The sequence below is a fragment of the Varroa destructor genome, unplaced genomic scaffold (genome assembly GCF_002443255.2).
Source record: "Varroa destructor unplaced genomic scaffold, Vdes_3.0 BEIS01000007.1, whole genome shotgun sequence".
NCBI classification, from domain to species: Eukaryota; Metazoa; Arthropoda; class Arachnida; order Mesostigmata; family Varroidae; genus Varroa; species Varroa destructor.
The window spans coordinates 4,792,598-4,815,714 of NW_019211460.1; the positions used below are offsets into that span (position 1 = coordinate 4,792,598).

Consider the following 23,117-nt stretch of genomic DNA (forward strand, 5'->3'; position numbering starts at 1 on the left):
TTACTTCTGAAAGAGCCTAATATTCTTTTATTACAGGTTTAGTTAAAGAGGCAAAAGCAGCTTGGCAGTTAACTTCATAGGACCATGCACAACGGTGCTCTTGTCATTTTTGCATCTTTTACATAAACAGTAAAAAATCATTTTCTTCACAAACAATGCAAAACGTATGAGCATGGATTTAGAATTTTTCACGTGTAGCACAGTTTCATTTGCCAGAAGTAAACAAGATTGTTCGTAAACAACCAATATGAGATATCCATCGCCTGTTTGAAGGAAAACTTGAACGAACTGCTCTGGTGAAGGAACTAAGCTATCTTCTACTATTCACGGGTCCTACGATAATTAGACTGCAGGTAGTTTCAACCTAAATTTTTTTTTACTTATGCCTGACAATTCTTATAAAGCTGTGTGTGCTTTACCTTAAAACGGCCGCATGGGCGTCGCGACGTTCATATGATAGGCAAGCCAGACTGTATTCAAGGATTCCACGGAAACAACTGGAGGACATGAGAGCAAGAGGCGCACGCTGAACACAACGTGTGCACAACCTGTATGGAATATCAAAATACAAAAAACACATGCAATTTTTAGATAGGAGTTAACTTGCGGCTTGACCTTTGTGCTCAACAAGGCAAAACAGACACGTTGTATGGTAATACTCACTATATACTATTCTAAAATTTTGGCTATCGTTACAGCACAAAGATAAAGAACTGAGTTCTTTAAGAAAACACCTGATCTGCTTCCACCCTATTGTACTTGCTAAATATTTTGAAAGGATAAGCTAGAGTAGGCTTTTCTCTTAGAAGAAGTGCGCTTGCAGCTTTAATAAGCGAACTTTACGTATTACGTATATTACAAAAAGGTTTATGCTTCCTCTCTCCTTTATTTCAGTTAGAAATTAACCTTTTCCCCATACCCAAACTTTGTTTCCTTAGTTTTTGAAAATGACACTAAAAAGCACTTTACGAAGAACATCAAAACAAACACTTTTTATGTTCGAATCGGTGTGAATAATGTCCTATATCTATAATCGTTTAGTTTATACTAAACTTTTGCATACAAACCGAAAAAAGTCTTCTATAGTATCGGGATTTTGCTCGAGGGCTTCGGCTGAGTTGAGCGTCTGGAATGTGGTCTCCGCAAGTGTGTTTACTAACGAAATCAAGCCAGGGACACAACTTGGCATTCGTCCGAATTCGTCCACCTGAGTCATTTGATGCAAAACGTTACAAACTGCATTACATGCAATTATACTTGGTCAATATGATTTAATATTTGCTAATAATGTAAATTAATTAGGGATTTATGGCATCGCACGCTTAGAAGGTGCAATTCTGTTGCATAACGGTAATATCTATACGTAAATGACCTCCATTTCTGTGTTTATTTAACATGCATTTCTTGATTTCAGATACAGGAAACTCCTACGAAGAAAACTATTGCGAGTATAGTAGGTGATAGAAAGCCTCTAGATGTAACTTCGTAATTCTTGTCATCGTGATATTTGCAGAGCTAGGCCGAGCACTGCCATACAGTAGATATGGTTTAGCTCTACACATTAATATCGGCTGCTTAGTGCATCATCCCCTTCGATTTTTAGGAATACACCATAGCCGTAATACATGAACCATGGCTCATGAAGCTGTAGTTAACAACATCTGTACTAGACCATAGACCAAATAGACTCCATAAACTACAGGTATTGTATATTTTAAATACTGAGTGATATCCTACCGGTTTAGTCTCATTTGCCTATAGATATGGCCGCTTGCGATTATCTTAGGGAATTTATTTTTTATCACAAATCATAATTCGGTGCAGGAATGGATTAATATTGTAACATGAGAGCAGACTCTATTTTTGGTTTTCACTCAAGTCATGCGGCACCCATTTATCCAATATTTTTACCTTACTGATTTACTCGAGGTGAACAAACACTGTATTTTCATATACAGCAAATCTGAGCACTAATACCCGCGTATTTTCAGATGAATTAGCTTCCACCACACCTCTCAGCTCTTCATTAGTCACTTTCACAAGGGGCTCTTCTATAAGATTCATTTTCGAGCTCGAAAATTTTTTCTCGGATCCCTTTGAACTAACAACTTCAAATGTTTCTAGTAGCAGAACCTCGACCGAATACAAGGATCTATGCAACGCACTATCTTTGCCATAGTAGTTCCTAGATAAAACTTATATCACGCAAATTTTCTGATCTCTGTTGGCTCAACTCACTCGCTAAAAGACCAAATGACAATACTCTAATGAACAGTCGTAAATATCAAAAAGTATAGGTGCATCTCGAATACAGAAAAAAAGACGTTGCACCGTTATAGAGCATGAAATAATGTTTGTCACACCTTGTATTGAACTGCCTAATATAAATAGAGCATAGGATATCTAAATCCGGATTTTTCGTAGGGGGTTGTCTTAACACAGTATCAAGATAAAAACAGATATTTAAAAAAAATTTTTACAGATTCTCAAAGTATCGTTCCTCACCGTCGCGCTTCAATCCATTGCGATTAAACTTTCAGTTCAACACCTATTACCCAGTTATTTTTGAAATATTAGTTTATTTATCTGCAAGTACTCTTTAATAGTAACCTTACGTGAAGTGATATTGTTAGATACGACATAGTTAAAGCGTCCCTCGAATACGCTAGATACGAAAAATTCCAGCAGAATTAAACTTGGGGCTGACAGTAAACTAAAAGTCCCGAAAATTCAAAAGCTTAAAACAGTTAAAAAGTTTAGAAATGCCAGAAAGGCATAAACATTTCAAGTATATTTCCCATTTAAGTTTATCTAGAAGACCTAATTGGGAATAGATGTTTTTCCCTTCCAAAACGACGGTTAATTTATGTATCGAAAGCCGATCTTCTGTAACATTTTGACAAATTTTCGAGCCTTTCAAATCTAAACACTATAAAGAATCTACCGGTTTGTCTCATAAAAGTCTTCCTCGAATTTTTCCGAAAGCACACAGAAACTGGCAATAGCTGAAACTGTCTATCTCAGTTAAAGTTTTTAATTTTGGTGTAGGTTGATGGACACGGAAAAATTGGATAATCGATGATCTTCACTCGCATTCTAAAAACGACACTCTGTCTTTTACCGTACTGCGTCTGTTGTTTTGTTCTAGAAGAAAACTGACTCTCTCCTCGTACTAAGAGCAGCGCATGAGTGTATGTCCTCTACGGCAAACAGACAGTTAAAATTTGACTAACTTCGAAATCGCCACCCTGTATACGTATACCTAAGTAACACGAAATACAACGGAATGTGGTGTTAGTGGACTCAGTCCTTGAACTCACGAGAATACTGGCTAAATAGAGGAAACATGAATGCGGGTGAATTTTATATGTAGAGACAAGTCGATTAACTAGTGGGTCAACCAGGGGCGATGCGGCCGTTGAAAGGAAGCGAACCATGTACCTGAGAAGTCCGAAAACAAAAATTAGTTCTACCGCGATCATTGGATATGCATAAATAAAAGCAGCCAACGAAGTAGCTCTCAATTAACGTGTGAATAACAAACGATTAACTGTGGAATATGTTTTAGTCGCATGTAAAAACTTACCTGAGTAACATCAGTTCTTGTATTTATTTTCTGTATCGTTTTGGATTGATTCGTCATTATTGGCGACATTGACAGTAACATAAACTGAGTGTTTTTACAACTTTGAACAAAAATTCTACAATCACGCCTTCCACGCAACGTTATAATGAGAGCACAGCCCTAGAGTATAATTTTTATAATTTTTAGAAACGTTTTTAATAAAATTATTATTTCCAATCTTCCCAGTTAAAATTACTATTAGAATAATTAAGTTATTGTCTAATAGAAGTGTAAATACATTTTTATATTTAATATACATTTCTAGTAGTGAAGTACAACACTTTTTCCATTCTCTTAGAGCTTACGTTACGAGGGTATAGCGTGCTGAATCTGCTAAAAATGCAGCACTATGTAAAAAGATGTAAAGTATCACTGTTTTCATCACGTACTTTATAGTTCGGCTCACGCGCTCGACGATACGCGTATCTGCTGTCCACCGCTGTAGAGTGCCGTCCAGTGAATGCCATGCCCTCTGAGCCAGGGCTAACGAATCGTCTAAGCTCAATAGCAAATACTCAGGATTTCCACCTATTGAACACGTTGAAGAAGGAATGGTGAAACATATATGCCACGTGAAGGGGTTACTTAAAAATTTCAGTATCTGCATCGCTTAGCTTTAAACTGCTGCGGTCTAAGTACTAGCTGAGCGCACATCAAATCATTCTCCAGCCACATTGTCAGAATTTCACCTTACTTTCCAATTATTTATTTCGAACATAATACACGATTAAATAAAAAAAAATAAGATACGCAGTTGGTTATTGACTATATCCGCAATTTTAAATAAAACGCAGAAGCAAGCGCAGAAGATTTCTTGAGCGAAGAACAAGCAAAGCACAGATACTAGGTTGTTTAGATTAGATGATTTCGTTCGTAAAGCCTAATAGAAGTTTTTAAATTATTATAGAATGACTTGTTATAGCAACCCTTGTCGCTCGCAGCAGACACTTCGCTTGGGTTGTCTTGTGACTTTGATGTTATCGGTTGCGCCTGGTTTGAGCTCAAAGAGCCACCGGTCGACGATTTATGCGGACGAAGTTCCGAGAGTTCCCTGAACAGAACGGCTACCCGGTCCGCCCACAAAACAGGATCAGAAATGTGATTCCTGTGTAAAATCTGCAATGAGAGAAAAGTTAAGAAAAGCATACACGGAATAAATGCGTAAGAAAACAATTTACACTATATAGTATGAATCATTTCGTGGTTTTACAAAACATTAAATTTTTTAGTTGATTTTAGATTACCTAACGCAAAGGCTATTGACACAATGTAGCACACTTGTTACTAAGAGCTTTATTAACTGAAATAAAAACATCTAGCAAACACAATTTACAAAAAAAAAAATCTAGAAGTATTTAAAGTAATAGACTATATTTTGAATATATTATGGAAACTAGCTTAAATAACTTCTGTTGTAGGGCTTATTGTTCTGGTTAACAGGCTCTGAAACGCTCGAGGTTAACTAGATAACAAATCTAGGTTGAGGAGCGCAAATATACTGATACAACAATGGCAGTATATTTCTGTCTATACTATGGCTCGGAGCGTTTGGTGAAAGAGCGGATAATGAATTAGAAAAATTAAATAGTTAACAATGTCTCGGAGCGGGGTTCTGTTTCAAACTATTTCAACAGCCACTTACGAGCGGCCTAACCTATATTGGCACAGTGTGTGTATTTCTGCGGGCTGGGGCTAGAGTCGGGCTAAGTGCGTTTCCCTTATGCCAATGTGATTTAGAGGTAGGCACTGCTAATGAACGGAATCTTTTGTGTAAGTCCAGATTAAATGACTTCCACTTCACTCTGTCACTACAGTGATTAGATTCTATGTACTCAAGGTCCTGGTTGCTTTATTCTGATGATGGATACTTGCCGGAAAGAGTGTCCTTAATCCCTTAATTAAACGAAAAGAAACTATGTTAGGAATTGTATTATATTCGACACACACGCTTAATATATCAGTCATAACGCTTTCTACATAAGTTGTAGTGTCTGCAGAATAAAATACTACGAAAACGTAATGCTTCGTAAAAGCGCTTTATCTCTTACCATTTTTTTTCACTCTAGCGTTTTTTATGGATGTCGCAGATCATTTAGGTAATGAATGTAATGATTGTAAAACTGGTTGCTACCATTTTCAACTTTTACTTCTTGTGGTGCAGAAGGGTAACGTATTCTCTGTATTATTAGACTAAATAAAAAGTTCCCGTTGTTGTTTTTGAATCATTTTAACTTATTGTAACTTTCAAAAAACTGAGTACATTTCTAGTCAAAATAGCATCCTTAAGTTTCTATAACTTCCGCTCATCTTTTCGGTTGTCCATGTATCCCACAAATAAAGCCTTGCCTTTGGAAGCGATCTATTCGTGAACACATTCGCGGACTCTAGCCTCTGTTCTTACGTGTTTACCTTTCTGGCTACGCTGCATTGACCGAAACACAATGAGCAGGCTTCATATTAGGTAAGACGTTGCAATGCAACAGTATCATTTTGCATCGCCCCTTACCAGTTTTTCTTTTTTTTTCTTTCAATTTCGTCACAATCTCCTGTGATTCTTTTATACGGTTTGAGTAGTGTGAAACTCCCTATCCACCCCACTATACACGCAAAAATGCAGCTTTTAATTATGAATATTTCTTCATAACGTCGAACTAAGCGGACCTAACTATTTCGGTTTGCATTTAGGAATGTCGGGAAGAAAAAGCTTTTGTCACGGGTAGCAATCTTGTATAAAAAAACACATTTTATGTTCTTGTATATATTCTGTGGTGGAACAAAACTTAACATCTTCACCAAATTGATAGAAGTCTTCTTTTCTTCCTTTTCGGTTTTTTCTAGTGCATGCAAACGATTAACAACGGTCATCTACGATACTCCTAACTGTGCGGAAGGTTCTTGAGTCTACTACGCCGCATTTTGCCTGAAATTCTCCACTTTTTGTGGACCTCTGGAGCATAGTTTGCCATACAAGTTGAGATCTCTCGTTGTGAAGCAATTAAGCCAAAACTGGGAGTGGTAAAGCTTACTGCACGTTTGTCTTCGACTTCGAGAATAAATTCTTGCTGTTTTGGCGAAGTTCTTTCCAGCATGAAAATAATGTGGAAGACTATGTCGTATACGCGTCTTTTCAAGCTCGACGACTAAGCTCACCGAATTATTGCTTTTTAAGATAACAGCTCGATGAGAGCAACAGGGCACACGCAAAGAACGTAAAACAATTATCCTGAGAATTTCTAACCTGAAATGAACCTGAGAAGCTGGACGCAATCGGCCTACCCGACGCTAACGCCATTTCCCGCTCCGAACGGAAACTCCTTATTCAAGAAAAGATTAGCAGACGCTATCGCTAGAAATTTCTGCAGCCTTTGAGTTTAAAGGGGGATAAGACTTTTCAACGATAGGGACGCAATGACTTGTATAAGCATTTTGAATTACTGTAAATGTACATGATTTGATTTCACGGAAAAAGTTTTGAAAAAAAATTTTGAAAAAAAAAGACAATGGTTTAGCCAATGGTTTAGTTACCTGGTGATTTGGGTTAAGGAGCATATCATCAATAGGCCTCAACTGAACCTCAAGCAGTGCAAGAAGTCTCGTTGAATCTCCAGCTTCGGCTAGGACATGGGTGGCACCTTGCAAGAGGCCTGAAATCGCCTCAGTTGACAGAACCCCGGATGGGCCCAGCTGCTGCTGCACTGATATGACCAAGTCGCCGAGATTAGACGCATGTGGTCGAAGGTGCTCTCGACAAAATGTGCATACCTGCAAATTACATTTATTATGAATATTCGTCTCTTTTAAATCTAATTTAAATTTAGCCAGCCAAAAAACTATTCTCTATGTGTTCGACTATATTAAAAAAAGCGAATGCTTAGTAATAGCTGATCCAAATGACGCCGAGCAAAAATACTAACTATATAACAGTATGATTGACTTCTGTTTTCATGAAGAAGACAGGTAACAACTGAGACACATCTTTTCATTATGCCTAAAAATGTTATATATTTTACAATGTGTTGTCCGATATATGTAACGTTTTGATTGCTTTTAACTGACATCAGCAATTTGTGCGTTATTAAGAAAAGATATTTTTAATAAAAGTTACTTCATTCTCGATTCTGTTGGAAATTCAATACGTCGGAATTCAAGATCAGTATAAAGGTATTTTGTTAGTTCTTCACACAAGAATACCGTTTAGATGCCTTCGTAGAATCACGTTGCTCAATACACATAGCAAAAAAAGTCGCTCACTTAATCTCAAAGACAGATACTGGTACTATTTTAAAACTAAACAGATGCGATACGATCGCCTGAGGTGTTATTGAAGGTTTTTCTTAGCACGTTCGCTAAAAAGGTCTTCGCAAGTTGCCAGTGTTAAGTGCTCCTCACTCAGTCCAAGCGGCTTCTTTGAGTGTTGCCGAGAACTTGTCTCTTTTTGCCTCATTCTCAGCAAATAGAACAGACGCTTTTCTTTTTTATTCAGACCAAGACAAAAGTAGCGTGCAGTTGACCCTGCCCTTAGGAATAATCTAAGTTTGTCCATTCTTGAGAGAGAATTGTAGCGTCAATGCATAATGGAATACTACAATCCAGCAGGAAACCAGCTTCTTGCAGATTAGACTGAAAACTTTCAAGCGGTGGCAACGCATGATGCGCCGTGAACTTCTGATACGACAGAATGCACTCCTACTATGACATCCTCGTCTCAAATTACACCACAGCATGGTGTCCTCTAAGTTATCATACAGTTCGAAACAAACATTTTACTAAACCTAGTTATCAGAGGTGCAGAACATGCGGTGAAGTACTGAATGATTCGACAGGCAAGCAATTTTTAAAGCTGACTTTTATTTTTCTCTATGAGAATATACTATTGCCCTAAGAATTATATTTAGAGGCTTTCCAGTGAGTTGTATTTTAGCCAAGGCCAAACGTCACTCTGTAAGCTAGATAGCACATCTAGCATATTTAAAGAGTATACATTGAGGGATAGTTACATAGGTTACCCATTCCGCATCTGAGACAGCGCTGTCTTTGTTTTGTATCTCACTCATGGCTAACCCAGTTGAAGATTCCGAGTAGTTGTCAAGGGCCTGTATCTCAACTATTAATGTTGAATGTAATTGGGCACTGGAAGGACATCGTGCGATCATCCCGGAATCGACCCAGTACCAAACAGAGCAGATAGCAAATTTTTCTAGGAGGCATTACGAGCCGAGCCGCACCGTAATCTTAATCGATATAAAACGATGTATATTAAGGTTGCCACCTTTTTTTTAAAAACGTGCATAAGGCCGCACAAAGCCATTGCGCTTTGCTTCGTGCTCTAACGAGATAGTAAAGACCGCCAGTCTGGAAGCACATGCTCATCTAGCCACATAGCAAAGTTGCTATCATTACATAAAGTCGAGACTTTTGGAACAGGGCTCGTGCGATGTTTGAGAAATTTAGATATTTTCTGCGGTACCGTGTACATCGTATGCCTTTCGTGCTGAATGAAACCAACTCCGTGAATATTAGGCAGGTTATTTGTTATCTTTGAACGTGCTTTAAACGCCTGATTCACATCTCCCTTGATGTAGGTCCCCCTAAAACCCTACAAAACGTTTTAGGAGGCTGTGATATCATCGTTAGACATGCTAATGGAGACAAAAAGCGTGCGAAGCGACCAGATATGATGATGAACTTAATGTTACAGAAAAGAGCGCTCCTGGCGGTAAATATATGAGCCAATATTAGGTTTATAGATAATGGAGTAGTAGTCATAAACGCTAAAAAGTTTGTTGTTTGAATTTCAGTTAATTCTGATATATCAAGTTTATAAAGAGTTAAAGGTACGAGCTGCGATTACGAAAGCTGCTTTGCACGGAGGCTGACTGAATGAAAATTGAGGTTTACACATGAGTCACTTGTCTGCTGCCGGGATGGTTATACGATGGGTCACCTGTGACACCGAAATCAACCACGCATCGATCGATCATTATTAGATTAGCACCCTATGAAATAAAGTTGATCTGACCACTGCAGTGCTGTTTCCGAGATTTTGAAAGATGTTGGGACGTATTGTTCCGGCTAATCAGAAACTCCTTATTTTCGATTACTGACGTTTGGGACTTCTTTTTCTTTTAAATTCTTAGTCTACAGGCTAAAAATAGCCGGCCATGCTGGAACGCAAGGTTTGGCGCACAGATTTTCTCACAATAAAAAACTAGCCTCCAGGAGAATTGGTACAAAAAACCAGTTATGTACAACTAAATTTTCGTTTTGTTCGAATAGGGTAGGCATATGAACTTAATATGCAACAACTTAGCAAAAACTTAGTGCCCTCATCGATTTCTGTTACAAAATCTGCAGTACACATAACTGAGACCCGACCTAAGTAAAGTTTTGAAATTCAAAATTATTCACAACCATCCGAAACCATCCAATCAATAAACGGTCGTTCAAGTATCGACCGTCAATCATGTCCGAGAAAACTAAAATGAACGTTGCAGAAAATAAGGGTCATACTTATAAAATGTTTTTTTAAGCAAACAATCCAAAGCTCGTGGAACCGACACCAAAAATTGACTGCAGCTTTGAATAGCTTTAGATGAACATGTGAATACGAAAAAGTTAAAAGTAGAGGTGTAACAGTTGCTTGCTCTAGACCAGGACTTCAAGAGTTCTCAGGTTAGAGCCGATATTCTGGCCTGTTAGAGCAACGTACGCCTTCTTGTATGCGTAGATTCGTGATTCCAAACTAATCGCGATTTTCCAACTAAATTCGCTACTATCCGATTTACATCTTTATAGTAAGATGCGAACAACGTAAACCTGCATGAAAAATGAAAACTAAATGAAAAAGAAAGGTTCGGTGCTTTACACAAAGTATGATCAAGATCTGGATCTTAATATCGGTTTCTTATTCCATTCCAAAGATTTACTAGTCTAGAATGTCCTATTTCAGCATAATCATGAACTAAAAAACAATCTTCGCTTACATTTTAATATACTCGGATAACTGCGATATTCGCAAGAGCTTAGCCTTAGTAGCTACACCCAAGTTAAAAGTCTCGAACGCAACATCTCTTTAGAGTTAACTCAAACGATCTACAAGTTACAAATAAAGTTAATCATTATTCCTAAAGATATGGATAACCGCCATATAAACGATCCATCTAGAAGCAAATTCATGTGTTAAGCAGTGTAGAGCAGTACAAAGGAAGTCACCAATTTTTCGTTGAACCACTTTTCTTGTTAGTATGTTATTTGTCGTTTTACAGCTTTAGCCAAAAAACGAAAAGTACAGAAGCATATTATATTAGGCAATGTACGAATGTTAAAGCGATGACGTGATCGGAATTCTAAATTGTACACAATAAAAAAGTCAATACGGAGGCGGACCTTAACTTTTTGCTTGTGTGTAAATTCCTAATAGTGTTTATAATGCAGTATACATGAAAAGCTGTGCAGGATAGAGTAATTACATGTTATCCTCATACAAATCGTTACAGCGCGACCGTTTTAGTTCACACCTGTTGTAGAGTGTATGCCCCCGCCGCTACGACTGGCGTATTCAGCGAATTTACGACAAGACTCAACACGCTGTGGTTGTCAGTCCATAGATATTGTGGATGATGTGACAACCATTCGGCTAACTTTCCTAAGAGTCTGTAATTAAGGATCATAATACTTGTTAGTGTATGCTCAAGGCGGTATCTGCATGTTTCACCCGTCGATTTAATTCCTGGGTTATTATTTTTAGAGTCATTTATATTTGAAAGCCATCGGTACAACATAACTAAAATCAGCGAGACAAACAATATGAAAAATAAAAGTAGAGCAAAAAACTGTCAGTTTTGAAGACGGGAATAAAAATATAAGAAAAGAGCGACACATTAGTTAGAACACGAAAAATTAGCTACTTCATCAAGACACAAAGCTATGTGGTCTTCTGTATAAAAATCACTTGAGTATAAATCAAAACTGGATTGCAAACGCGATATTGTTCAATGTCCAGATCCAACCGATTTGCCCTATTTCAAACAAAATTAAAAGAAAAAAAAAATTAAAAACGACTCTATTGACGTTTGGTGTTATTTCTGCTAAACGTAAGAAGATGCAGTTGGTAGCGATCGTCCAGCAGCATAGTCTGTTTATGCTAAGTGTTAAAAATATATATATTATATCGTTTTATTAAGTTCGTTCTGGATACTGAAATAGGTTTAATTTTGAAGTGAAGTTGGGTAAGAAAAAACAATTATTTATTAAATTTATAGGGTTGTCTTCCGGTCCTCTTTTAGCGTCACGTTCAATTTGTTTGCACTTTTCAGGTAAGTTAGACAAGCGTCTAAATATTAAGATGTCAAACATGTGTTTTAGATCAATTTTGAAGTTTTATTTCTCTTGAAAATTTGTGAAAAGAGCTAAATGCAACCCAAATTCGTGAGAAATTTGTGGGACACATGAACTAAGTAATATGGCCCATCGGGCGCTCAGGAAGTAGTTCGTTTTCGAAGTGGCGATTTCAGCATCATGTCAAGGCATGTCCAGGTTGGCCCCTTGATTATATTGACGCTGAAGTTCTCTCTACAGTCGATCAGAACTTATATACGAGCCTTTGCCAGGTTGCAGAAAATATAGAAGGATCCAAACTGACTGTTCAAGGAAATTGAGCAAAAAACAGTTTCTTGTAAGTTGACTGACCAAGCGTGTTAACACGGCTGATCATCTTCTAAAATTAAACGCAGAAAACCCCCTTCCTGTGACAAGCAATGAAAAGTAGACCATTTCCAGTAACGCTACTCAGGGCAAATAGTGGCCAAAAGTGATAGTACCTCTAAACGAAAGCTAAAGGTGTACCCCACTTAAAGAACTTAATTTGAAAGGATTGCTATGGAGTTTAAGGCAAAGCATCTGAGAAATGTGGCCAGTTATGGCGAACTGTAAGCGAGTAACTTTTCATCATGACATTGCCAAATCTTACGCATCTTTAATGACCCACCACGGATTGTACGATCTTGAATGGGATGTTTCGTCTCACCGATTGTATAGCTTTGAGCTTGCTCCCCTCGAGTATTGCCTTTTCCGATTCCTGCAGAATCCCCTTAATGGGAAAAATTTTACATCTTCAAAAGATGTATAAAACCATATTGACTAGTGGATCGCAAATCAAAATATTAATTTTCGGAACAATCGAACCGAAGAGTTATTTGAAAGATGAATTGGAGCTGTCGCTAATAACGGCCAATATATCATCGGTTGAAGTCGCCTAGCCAAAAGTGGCTTTGTTCAGTGAACTTAGAGCACGACCCAATATAAAGTACATAATTTCTCCTATAAGATACTTATATTATTTTTTAGAGTACAACCTGTCTCAACTTTCTTTGCTGTCTTAGACTGGAGGAGATCCTTGAGTTCTTCCGGTCAAAATTTTTATTGTAATATTTGTTCGCACCATATTCTTATTGCACAGTAGACAACAAAATCTAAAATCTATACTTATTACTTATAAAACTAAGGTGTGCTCCAATAAATCTAATAACTAAAAATATGAATAAAACATTGGCTATATCGGCGACTCTAAAAAAAATGGCGTATGTAAGTGTTAATTTCTCTAGTCGATAATAATACCGTATTCCAGTGTATCTAACAGCAACGTGGCACTTGTCTGGCAACGCCAAGACGGCATCAAGAACCGGAGGGATGAGTTCACTCTCTTCTGGAACGAGTTTCGGTCCGAGCGCTGTCATTGTAAACAACGTTGCTTCCGTCACGTTCCATGGAGGTCCCTTAAATGGATCATGATAACAATAATAAAACTATCAATTAAATAATCGGAAAATTATAATCATGGTGTTTCTTGCAAAAAAAAAAAGTAAATTTGTAAAATATAAGCGTTTAACGAAGATTTATCGACTGATCTGGCGAAGCGAGTATACGCATCAGAGTCAAATAGTTATGGAATTCTGTACTATGAAGCTTACAAGACAAGAAAGTGCCTGCTGATGAGTTCGTTCGGGTCATATGTTGAAAACAAATGTAGGTCCACAAAGAAATTACAAATGAGGAACACAAACGCAGAGCCTTGAATCTTTAGAAGAAATTAACTTTTTAAACAGGAAAAATTAAAAAAAAATATATAAGGTATTTGCTTAAAACGGAAACTCAAATAAAGATATATATACAAGGTTGACAGATATACCTGATAAATCCATTAAAAACTGTACGAAATTGAAAATGATTTCTAAACTGTAAAAAATATGGCAGTAATTATTAGATTTGAAAACTTTAGACCCCCCCCGCCCGTGGTATTTATAACATATGCCTACAATATCATTTACATTGATTTAGGCTACTGCCTAATAGTATTTATAATAAATCTCTTCCGAAGAATGCTGCTAACCTGTGCGCTCATCTGCGAAAGGCGTTCTGTAAGCATCCGAAATGCATCTCTGCTCCCGACAATGAAAGCGACTTCATCGACCATGTCGTTACACCTGCATCACCCACACATTGGAAATGGGAAACAAGCTAATAATAAAGCCTAGATTGTAACAGGTTTCTAATAATAAATACTACTGAAGCTCAGAAAATATTTTTTTCGCGATGTCATTGACCACTCCCCAGCAATCTTAGATTTACAATCGATCACTAATTTATTTAAACTACCGCAGCGTTTTTAAGATAAAGGTACAAGACTCATAATAATTCATAGCTACAGCTTCGATAATACTTAAACATGTTGTAGTTGGCTTACCTTTCTCTAAACGCGGTAAATTCATCATCTTTGTCTGGTAGTCCCTCTCGGTCAGCTTCTAGTTGGCAGTGATGGCAGAGTGCCGCAATTAATCTCATCACATATGGCTTGTACACCTCTTGCATATCGCTATTGTCCAGTTTGTACAGTGCTGCCGAAAACTTGTACCAGAAGTCGAAGGTCAGCTCGGCTATCTGCAATTACACGATAGTGATTAGCTAAATAAATATTAGAGAAAATATTTTTATACTATACAAACACGGCTAAATAATAAAGAACGGAATGTAGCTATGCAGACAGACATATAACACCTTAGAGAGTGGCCAGAAGCCTCATTCGCGTTTCTTCCGCTGGCGATGATCTAGTTGCTGATTTCCGCTCAGCTACGAGGAAGCCTCGAACGACTTCTGATTTCTAATCTAATATTATATATAATCAATGTCAAATTATATAATATGCACGCTAAGACACACCTCATAATCGTAATGTTGCATACAAAGGAGGATTAATTCTATAGTTCGAAAGTCCCCCAATCCTTGCCCAGGTGTAGTGATAAAGTCCTCCGTTAATGATTCCGCTAAGTCAGTAAAAAGGTGAACGATATTTGTTGTTCTAGCTGGATCCTCTTCGCTGACTAAACGCAAATACGTATCGTGTAGTTGGAAGACTCTGTAAATGAATTATTATTATACCAACAGCGTACGTAATTAAAATACATTGTATACTGTCATAGACTATCGTTGAGAAAAAAACTATTGACACATGCGCCAAATTTCAATAATTACGATTACGAATCATAATTATTCATGGATAACTTTTTAGATATGTATAATATCGACACTAGTTTAAAGACTTTTAAGGTGATTAAGCCGTCTTTGGAGAACGATACACATATTGTCTTCTTATGCGAACAACGTGCAACACCAGGATGTGAGTATATATACCATCAAAAACTGGGCTTCGCACGGTTCAGCACAACCTAATGAAATATAGTTTTCGTTAGCTAAAAAACAAAGCTTTTCCGGACACCGTTGTTGAATGCAATTGTCACGTTCACCATATATTCACTACGTATTTAAAATTTGATTTCACAGTTAGATTTAATCGTTCCATATTTAAATTTATAGTTTCGGCACATACTTCACGCGTAGCGTCGTCTAGAAAATCGTCTAAAGAAGCTAAAATTTAACCAAATCTCGACCAAACTTTAAAAATGAATATATTGAAATTAAAATGTTTACACCATTAATCGCGTTACTTTTATACTGTGGTTATCTATCAGCTATCCATCCATAAAAATAATCAGTCAAATTAGAATGCTTAAATTGCTTCCTTTTTTTTAAAGATTACCTATTGGCGCATAGCCAAGCAAGGTCAGGATGCTTCCTAGATTCCTCTGCTAGAAAAATGGCCTTGCTAAGTGCTTGAGACACTGTTGAGTGGAGCGCTTCACTTGTTTGAGTATTTGCCAATAGATCAAAACCCATAGGAAGCATGATGGTCAATAAGATCCGATCATTAGGCGGCAAAGCGTCCGCAGCCAGCCACGATTCTAATGCACGGAACACCTGTTAAAATAACAGTTATTACAACCTGTCCTTGAAAAATGACAAAATCATTACATTATTGACTCCCTAGATGTGTCTGTCATTATAGACGTTATTAGCGAATAGGGTCCTAACATTCTAGCTCAATTGCGCGTTGGCAGATATATTGGCAGATACCTTACACATTCTCATCAATAAATAGTACAACATTTACAACCAGTAGTTATTTTTTGGTCCCTTTTTTATTTGTTTTCCTTTTGCTTTAGGACGATTAGATACTGAAAGCCCACTGACTAGTTGTTTATACTTCCTCTTAGTTCTTAGAAGTAAATTAGGCCCAACGCAAACTTTGGTAATGAACCATTAGACAACTTTTTGTTGGCACAACCTGTGTAGTTATGCAATAAGCCATCTAAGTACGCATTCTCACTGAAGCGTCTCTCAGTTACGGTAAACAACTCAATATTTATTCAATGATGATGCTATTTCTATTGAACAACCAATGTAACGAGTACAACAAAAAACCCCAACAATTTTTGTGTCATGTAGCAGAAGAAATCGTTTATATTAACTACAATAATGAACAATAAGTTGAATATTTACCTGACAGTGAGTGCGGTCATCATTGACCCCTTGAAGGACAGAAGTCATCGTCTCAATTACCCGACTTGCTGAAGCCCGTAGGCTTTGCTTTACCTATAAATGATTAAATTTCGTAGAATACAAAATCTGCATCATGCAAAAAATAAGAGTCGTATATAGTTAGCCGGGCCTAAAGACTTCTGGAACAGAGCAGGACAAACGAAGGGTTCTCACTTCACACATCGATTTTGAGGATCCTTTCATCATTCCAAAATCTGTCCTTTCCACATCATAGCAGAGCCAATTGGGAAATGTCTTTGAAGCCTAGAAAGTACCAAGTATCTTTTCCTCAGCTGGCTTTAAATTTATTTAGCATCAAAATCACATCAATGAGCTCCTACTTATGAAGGGAGCAGGCTGATTTCTGAGTACGCGAGATATCGAAAACTTATTTTTCACAAAGCACGAAATATGCTTCCCAATATCAGAAATCAGCTGTATGCGCCTATAGACACGAATTTTTAAATTTGTCTTTGTTTCATAGGGCCTACGAATATACAGGTCTCACATGGTACCGAGAGAAAATTGATCCTCAATATTTCCAGTAACACCCATTCTATGAATCGTGAAATTGTAGGCTTCAATGAAGCAGTGACAAAGCCCGTACTCCTGAAATCACTCAATAGCCATCTGAACTGAATGCCGGTTTCCTCGTAACAGAGATAAATTGGGCTCTACGCGTATACGTACTAAGTTTATTTTTTCTAATTTGCTGCTCATATAGACGTTTAATTATAAATTAGCTTTCACCACGTACACCATCAGAACATTTTTCAATGCTAAACTGCGGTACTTGAATAAAATTCGTTCATGGTGGGGATAAATATTTGAGTATGTATGCCGGTATGCCAAAAGGTCTCCTTCGTTCACGTACCACAAGTAAAATTATACTCTTTCGACCTTGTATGAATTTGGTCTGTACAGAAAGATCCACGGTAGTGCTGTTGGACCACCACCGGAAACTTACAATGATAACCCACTGAAAACCTAAAGGTGAACTGATGCGTTCGTAAACCTACCGATATGTTCTAAATGTATTATTATTAATTAATAAAACGCTAGTGACGACTGTACATGTTCAACTTTGTCCAATCGTTTATTTTAACTAAATTCGTAACTCTTTATTCCGCAAGCCCCTGTCATTTTTTTAGCAACATTTTTTTTTAAAATAACTGTCTTTCAATAGTATCGTAGAAGCGATTGTTGATTTTTTTTATTAAATGTAGTCTTCTGTGCATTCTGCGCTGCCCCATATGCTTACCTTTTGCGAATTGCGATTGCCTTTTACACTTCATAAGGTTGTCTCCATCCAGAATAACCCCAAGTTTGGTTTACTACTCCAGATACCTCGCTTAATTCAGGCAAATAGTTTTCTTCAATACTAAAAAATAATTCTTTATAGAGTGACCCCAGAAAAAGCACTCCACAATTTATTATTGAACAACTTAGCTTCATTTACATATCAGTCACCCTTGATTGGAAGTGTGCATTTGAAATTTCTAACGCGTTCTACCTCATATTGTTATATTACGTGATAAATTTCATCACTTAAATGACAGAATTCTGTTTTTAGTCCGCGCTACTTGGGAGTCTGTAGACAGCTGCTGTCTATCTACCATTCGCTCACATAATTCTGCACCCTTCGTCTCAAGCGCTATTGTATTAGTATTGTATTATTTCTATTTATTTACATATGTATACAACCGTAAACAAAGTTCTGTCGAACAAACTGATCTGTGTCAAACCGGTTATAGTCGTATCGGGTGCTACAAATTCTACCGTTTGTTTGACGAATTTCCATGACTACTATGACGATTTTGTTTATTACTTCGCATATCATAGGTATTTCCTTCTGTCCCGTCTTCTTGTATGTTTAATAAACCAAGCTTCTAATATATTTACACTCTGCTGCTTCGTGGAATGTCCTTTCAGTCATGCGGGGCTTATAGAATTTTAGCAACCGTTAGTCAAAGTCCTGTATTCTATTCTACCCTTACAACGCCATAAGCAGTAAACTTTTAACATACTAAATTTGTATTCACTTTACCAGATTTCAACTTTTCTCAAAAAAAGTTAGATAGAGCACGACCGAGGCTCTTACGTACATTCATTCGCCCTATTAGCTTCATGCGATGCAAATTTTTTTTATATAAAGCGCTTTTCAGTCTAAAAATGAAAACTTGGAAAATATATGCAGCTCTATATTATGACTTCTTTCTTACTTTTTTTCACTGTGACATGCTTTTACGTTCTGCTTAGCTTCACTAATGCAATAATTTAGTTTTTGCAGATCCATTATATAACTACAATCGCTGTTATTAAGAATTCACGCAGTAGTTTTGATAATCATATAGTCGCAGCATTTCCTCTGACTCCTTCTAATTTATTGTACTAGTACAGGCTTCCGTATAGTGTTCTGGTTGGTATCAGCCTTGTGGCTATTGCGGATATATGAACATACTTACCTCTTCGCGCCGATTCTGACCTAGCTTAAGCCTTGTGTTTTTCACTACTTCTTCAGGAAAAACAGTAAGAATCTCAAATAGAATAATTTGAGTTGCTGTGTCTGTCGGATTCGATGGCGCTAATCTGCAAGACAACACGGCAATGAGCCTTTTGTATTAGAAAATTAACGTCCAAATTATTCAAGAAAACATCATTAATCAGACCATTATAACCCTACAATTACAAGAAGGTTATTATGATTTCTAATCAGACTTAATCGGTCCGAATCCTCTAGTTTTACTAACGATAATGTATTATATATATTATATAATATATATAATAATAGACTTATCTCGCCTAAGCTAATAGGGAGGTGTGAATTACAAATATAATCAAAACAAACTACACTAATATATCTTGATAAAGCGAAGATAACTCTGTCAAAAATTATTTAGAATGGTATGCAATAGACAAGTATTTCTTGATTAAATGACTGCGATTTTCCGACTTCTGAATATCTAAGACATTACGGTAACTGGACTATCTGACTGAATCATATTGCTTTGTTGAACTACACGTTAAACTACGTTAAAGAACTCGACCTAGTCGATCCTACACTGTGCTCAATTACACACATTGCATACATCCTACTATTATATAGTATTATAAAAAAAGCCGATACCTAAACTTTAAAGTTAAAAAGTTAAAGAAATCTTATTGTAAAGTTACGGCTGTAAAGCTAAGAGAAACTTTACAATTCAACAGCCATATCATAACCGCTATGTATAACAGTCAGGGGTCTTTATTATAGTTAGCTCGACCCAGAGGTAATCGGCCATTTGATTATTAAAATTAAGTTCCTTTCTTTAATATAATACAATGCATAACGAAAATATTATCTAAGGACAAAGTTTGTACGTGCATTGCTTAAGCCAAACAAAGAATATTGATTACTTCGTTATTTCTTTTCACATTATTATTAGTATATATTATGTAGTTATATTATTATAGTATTTATTATTACTATTATACTATTATGAGTCAGGTTAGATTTAGCTAAACTCGTTTTTTGAAAGCGTTCACACACGACTAGAAATGAATAGCCATAAATAAAGACCGCAGAACTATAACAGTGGTCGTTTAATAACTCGAATGCCAATAACCAAACCTCGGTGGGGGTAATGATGGTTGACTAATACGTACAGGACAAAGTACCTCGTTAGAAGGTGTACATATATGCATAATATGGTCGTGAATATATGATTATTAATAATATGAAGACCCTTACCCGCGGGCTTTTTGTATGTAATCTTTTAAATAGACCTAATGAACTACTTTTATGTATGCGAGCACCGAATCCGTACACTACGGTGTGTCACTTTGCCTAAACATGGAACACAGGAATAATGATATCCATCTGCCCGCTTACTAAGCAAATGTTATTTTAGTACCCACTGAGTGAATGATTTAGCCACTATGCGGAACAAATAAGCAGAGAATTTCACAGAAGCAACCTACCTGTCGAAGATATCGGCGATAGGATTTCTCCATTGTGACATAACAAGAGCCAAATCGGAAATCGCAAGAGCTAACTGAGTCACCACGATAAGAGGCCACTTCTTAGATAAATGATTTAATAGGGAATCTTTCAGAGATTCATAAGAGGTTACGGGCAACTCGTCAAAATTGTACTGGATCTGCAAACATTTCAATAAGTAAATTATATATACTTAGTTTGTTCTAACAGCACTAACCCTATAAGGAGTGACAAATCATACTGTTCATATATTATAGAGGAAAGCGATTGTTACAGCCTATGAACTGAAGTTTCATTCATACATGTGAAGTATGTAAAAAATCGTAAACATCAGTGTTAAATCTTGAGAAATTTATCTTTAAAATTATCTGGGCATCGATATCAACAAAAATTATATTTCGTCAATATAATCGATGATCTCTTTGGTAATTCGAACTAGTATTCAAGTGCTGTAATTGTTTTTAATAAAGTTCGATGTTTACTGTTTTGATAGCTTTTACTGGATCATAAAGCAAAAATGTGTCCGGCACTTTATATTAAATATAATAATCACTATTTCTAAATTAAATGTCCATTGAACAAATAGTACACATTAGAAAAAGGTTGTCGCTCGAATTCCGTGAAGTAAAGGATTTCATACGAAACGCAGTTAAATATTTTATCCGTACCTAGTAGAATTTTCATGTTAAACACGGCTTGGAAACTTCTTTTTTACCTTATTTCTCATCATTTGGGCAGCACAGTGGCAACTCACTATATTGGCATTCCGATGAAGCAATTCATCTGAAATCTAAGGGTACAAAATAGACCTGCTGTTGGAATGAAACTTTTAACCATCGAACACCCAGCACACATATAGTGGCACCACGGCATTATGTCTTACTTTTTGAAGGTTTAATTCTCAAAGTCGAAGCTTCTTGAGTCCTTTTTCTATAAAGAATCAACACAGACGTACATATACGATACAAACAGTTTTCGATAAGTTTGCATCATAAAATATTACACATAACAAATACATTTTATTTTATTTTTGAATCCTAATCGCCATAAGCATCTATGTTAGAGAAGAATAAATATTTTTATTTAAAAGAAAAACGTTTTAAGAAGCTTGCAGTCAAATGACCCTACGATAACAGGGTATTTTTGCTAAACTGTATACCAACCTTCCAAGCGTAAACGGAATTTTGCAACTGCTCTAGCCATTTTGCTGCCTGTTCTTGCTGATATGTGTCTTTTGCCTCATTCAGAGTTTGGATGGCGGCCAAGGCCACTTCACAGCGCGGTTCGGTCTCCATTATATGCGCATGTGATCGCTCTGTTACACTCGTCGCAAATTTCAGAAATACAGAAAATTAGATGACTTCTCGAAAACCGCAAAGCCTGCACCACATGCATACACTGCATAGTACAGGATCGAAAAACACATTGAAACAGAACACGACTGTCTGAGTCAGTTTACAAGTTAAGTTAGTCTAATCTATGTCGAGCTGATACTCAGATTCTAGCGGAACGAAAAATCAGGACACGCGCGATTACGTGTAGACCATTAGGAACTTCTATTTTCTTAGATCATTTCCACTTTGCCTGAAACTATGGCCTGGTAAATTTCATTTGTCTACAGTTTGATTTGATTAAAATTGGTTACTTCGAAAATGTGGTAACTGTCGCAAACTTACACGGAGTTAAGGAAGCATTTATTTTAGCTTCAAAACATCCCGCATTAAGGCATATTTAGTCTCGAACATAATCATTGAGTACAACTTAGCGCATTCGAACCCCTCTATTGAGTAGGGCGCGAGAATATATGCAGATAATTTCACAAGGGTATAGAGAGCAAATTCCGCCTTCTATCGATATTCAAAAACCGGCATAAAGAATGTGACTGACAGTTCGGCGGAACTCTAGAACCGTCTATTACAAGCCATAAAATAATAATTATGGAGCAATGCTTGGAAAAACTAACTATTCTAACTATCTACCTCTATTTATTATTACAAAAATAAGTGACGATCTCCAAGGACAGTCTCGTTGTTTGATCGTTAAGATCTATAGAGAATGAATAATAATCCACTTACTTTTTTTTACTATCGGCACCTAAAGCTCATGCCCACTGCGTGACTTCCACTCGAAAGCCGACCTTGTTCGAAATAATTTTGTATATAGCAATGAAGCACCTTATTGATGACATGTATACATGCTAACAAGAGGTGCAGCTCAAGCACTGTACATTGAAAAAGTATCACCTTGTTTTACCCCACGTAATTTAATACTACACATGGTAGTCACTAAGATAGTCACTAACCGCTCTTCTATATAGTCAACGAGTGTTTGTGAGCAATGCTAATGAGTCACAAAGAGCCATTAAAATGCAGATCTGTCTGAATCACTCTTTTTGTAAGCAAGTGGAACTCTTCTAAGATCAGCAAATGTTAGGTACGGACTCGTCATCTGGTAATCGTACAATTAACAGCACAATTCCTGCTGAAACAACGGTACAGCCTCAGGCACAGTTTCCATCACTGCCACTGCTACACAATGCTAATGTTTTTATTATGTTGCGGTCTCGAACAATCCGACATG

General features: G+C 36.8%; 1 protein-coding gene across 4 annotated transcripts in view; it reads right to left on the reverse strand.

Annotated features, from left to right (window-relative positions):
• Window positions 1–23,069, reverse strand: part of LOC111254011 (transportin-3-like) — a 32,473-nt gene extending 9,404 nt beyond the window's left edge. Inside the window, exons 1-18 of one of the 4 annotated variants that reach the window (XM_022814420.2) lie at window positions 22,613–23,069; window positions 21,701–21,852; window positions 21,253–21,327; window positions 20,519–20,697; window positions 19,021–19,144; window positions 16,517–16,609; window positions 15,717–15,934; window positions 14,840–15,035; window positions 14,367–14,560; window positions 14,013–14,106; window positions 13,241–13,398; window positions 11,143–11,278; window positions 7,151–7,387; window positions 4,552–4,741; window positions 4,015–4,153; window positions 3,321–3,441; window positions 1,068–1,207; window positions 420–548 (exon numbers count right to left, since the gene is read on the reverse strand). In XM_022814420.2, the coding sequence (XP_022670155.1) occupies window positions 420–548; window positions 1,068–1,207; window positions 3,321–3,441; window positions 4,015–4,153; window positions 4,552–4,741; window positions 7,151–7,387; window positions 11,143–11,278; window positions 13,241–13,398; window positions 14,013–14,106; window positions 14,367–14,560; window positions 14,840–15,035; window positions 15,717–15,934; window positions 16,517–16,609; window positions 19,021–19,144; window positions 20,519–20,697; window positions 21,253–21,327; window positions 21,701–21,832 (2,555 nt within the window). In that variant the 5' untranslated portion in view covers window positions 21,833–21,852; window positions 22,613–23,069. Of the gene's footprint in view, window positions 1–419; window positions 549–1,067; window positions 1,208–3,320; window positions 3,442–4,014; window positions 4,154–4,551; window positions 4,742–7,150; window positions 7,388–11,142; window positions 11,279–13,240; window positions 13,399–14,012; window positions 14,107–14,366; window positions 14,561–14,839; window positions 15,036–15,716; window positions 15,935–16,516; window positions 16,610–19,020; window positions 19,145–20,518; window positions 20,698–21,252; window positions 21,328–21,420; window positions 21,468–21,700; window positions 21,936–22,612 lie in introns of those variants that run through there. The other 3 variants (XM_022814422.2, XM_022814424.2, XM_022814425.2) reach the window with 3 other exon arrangements.
• Window positions 23,070–23,117: the final 48 nt, after the last annotated feature.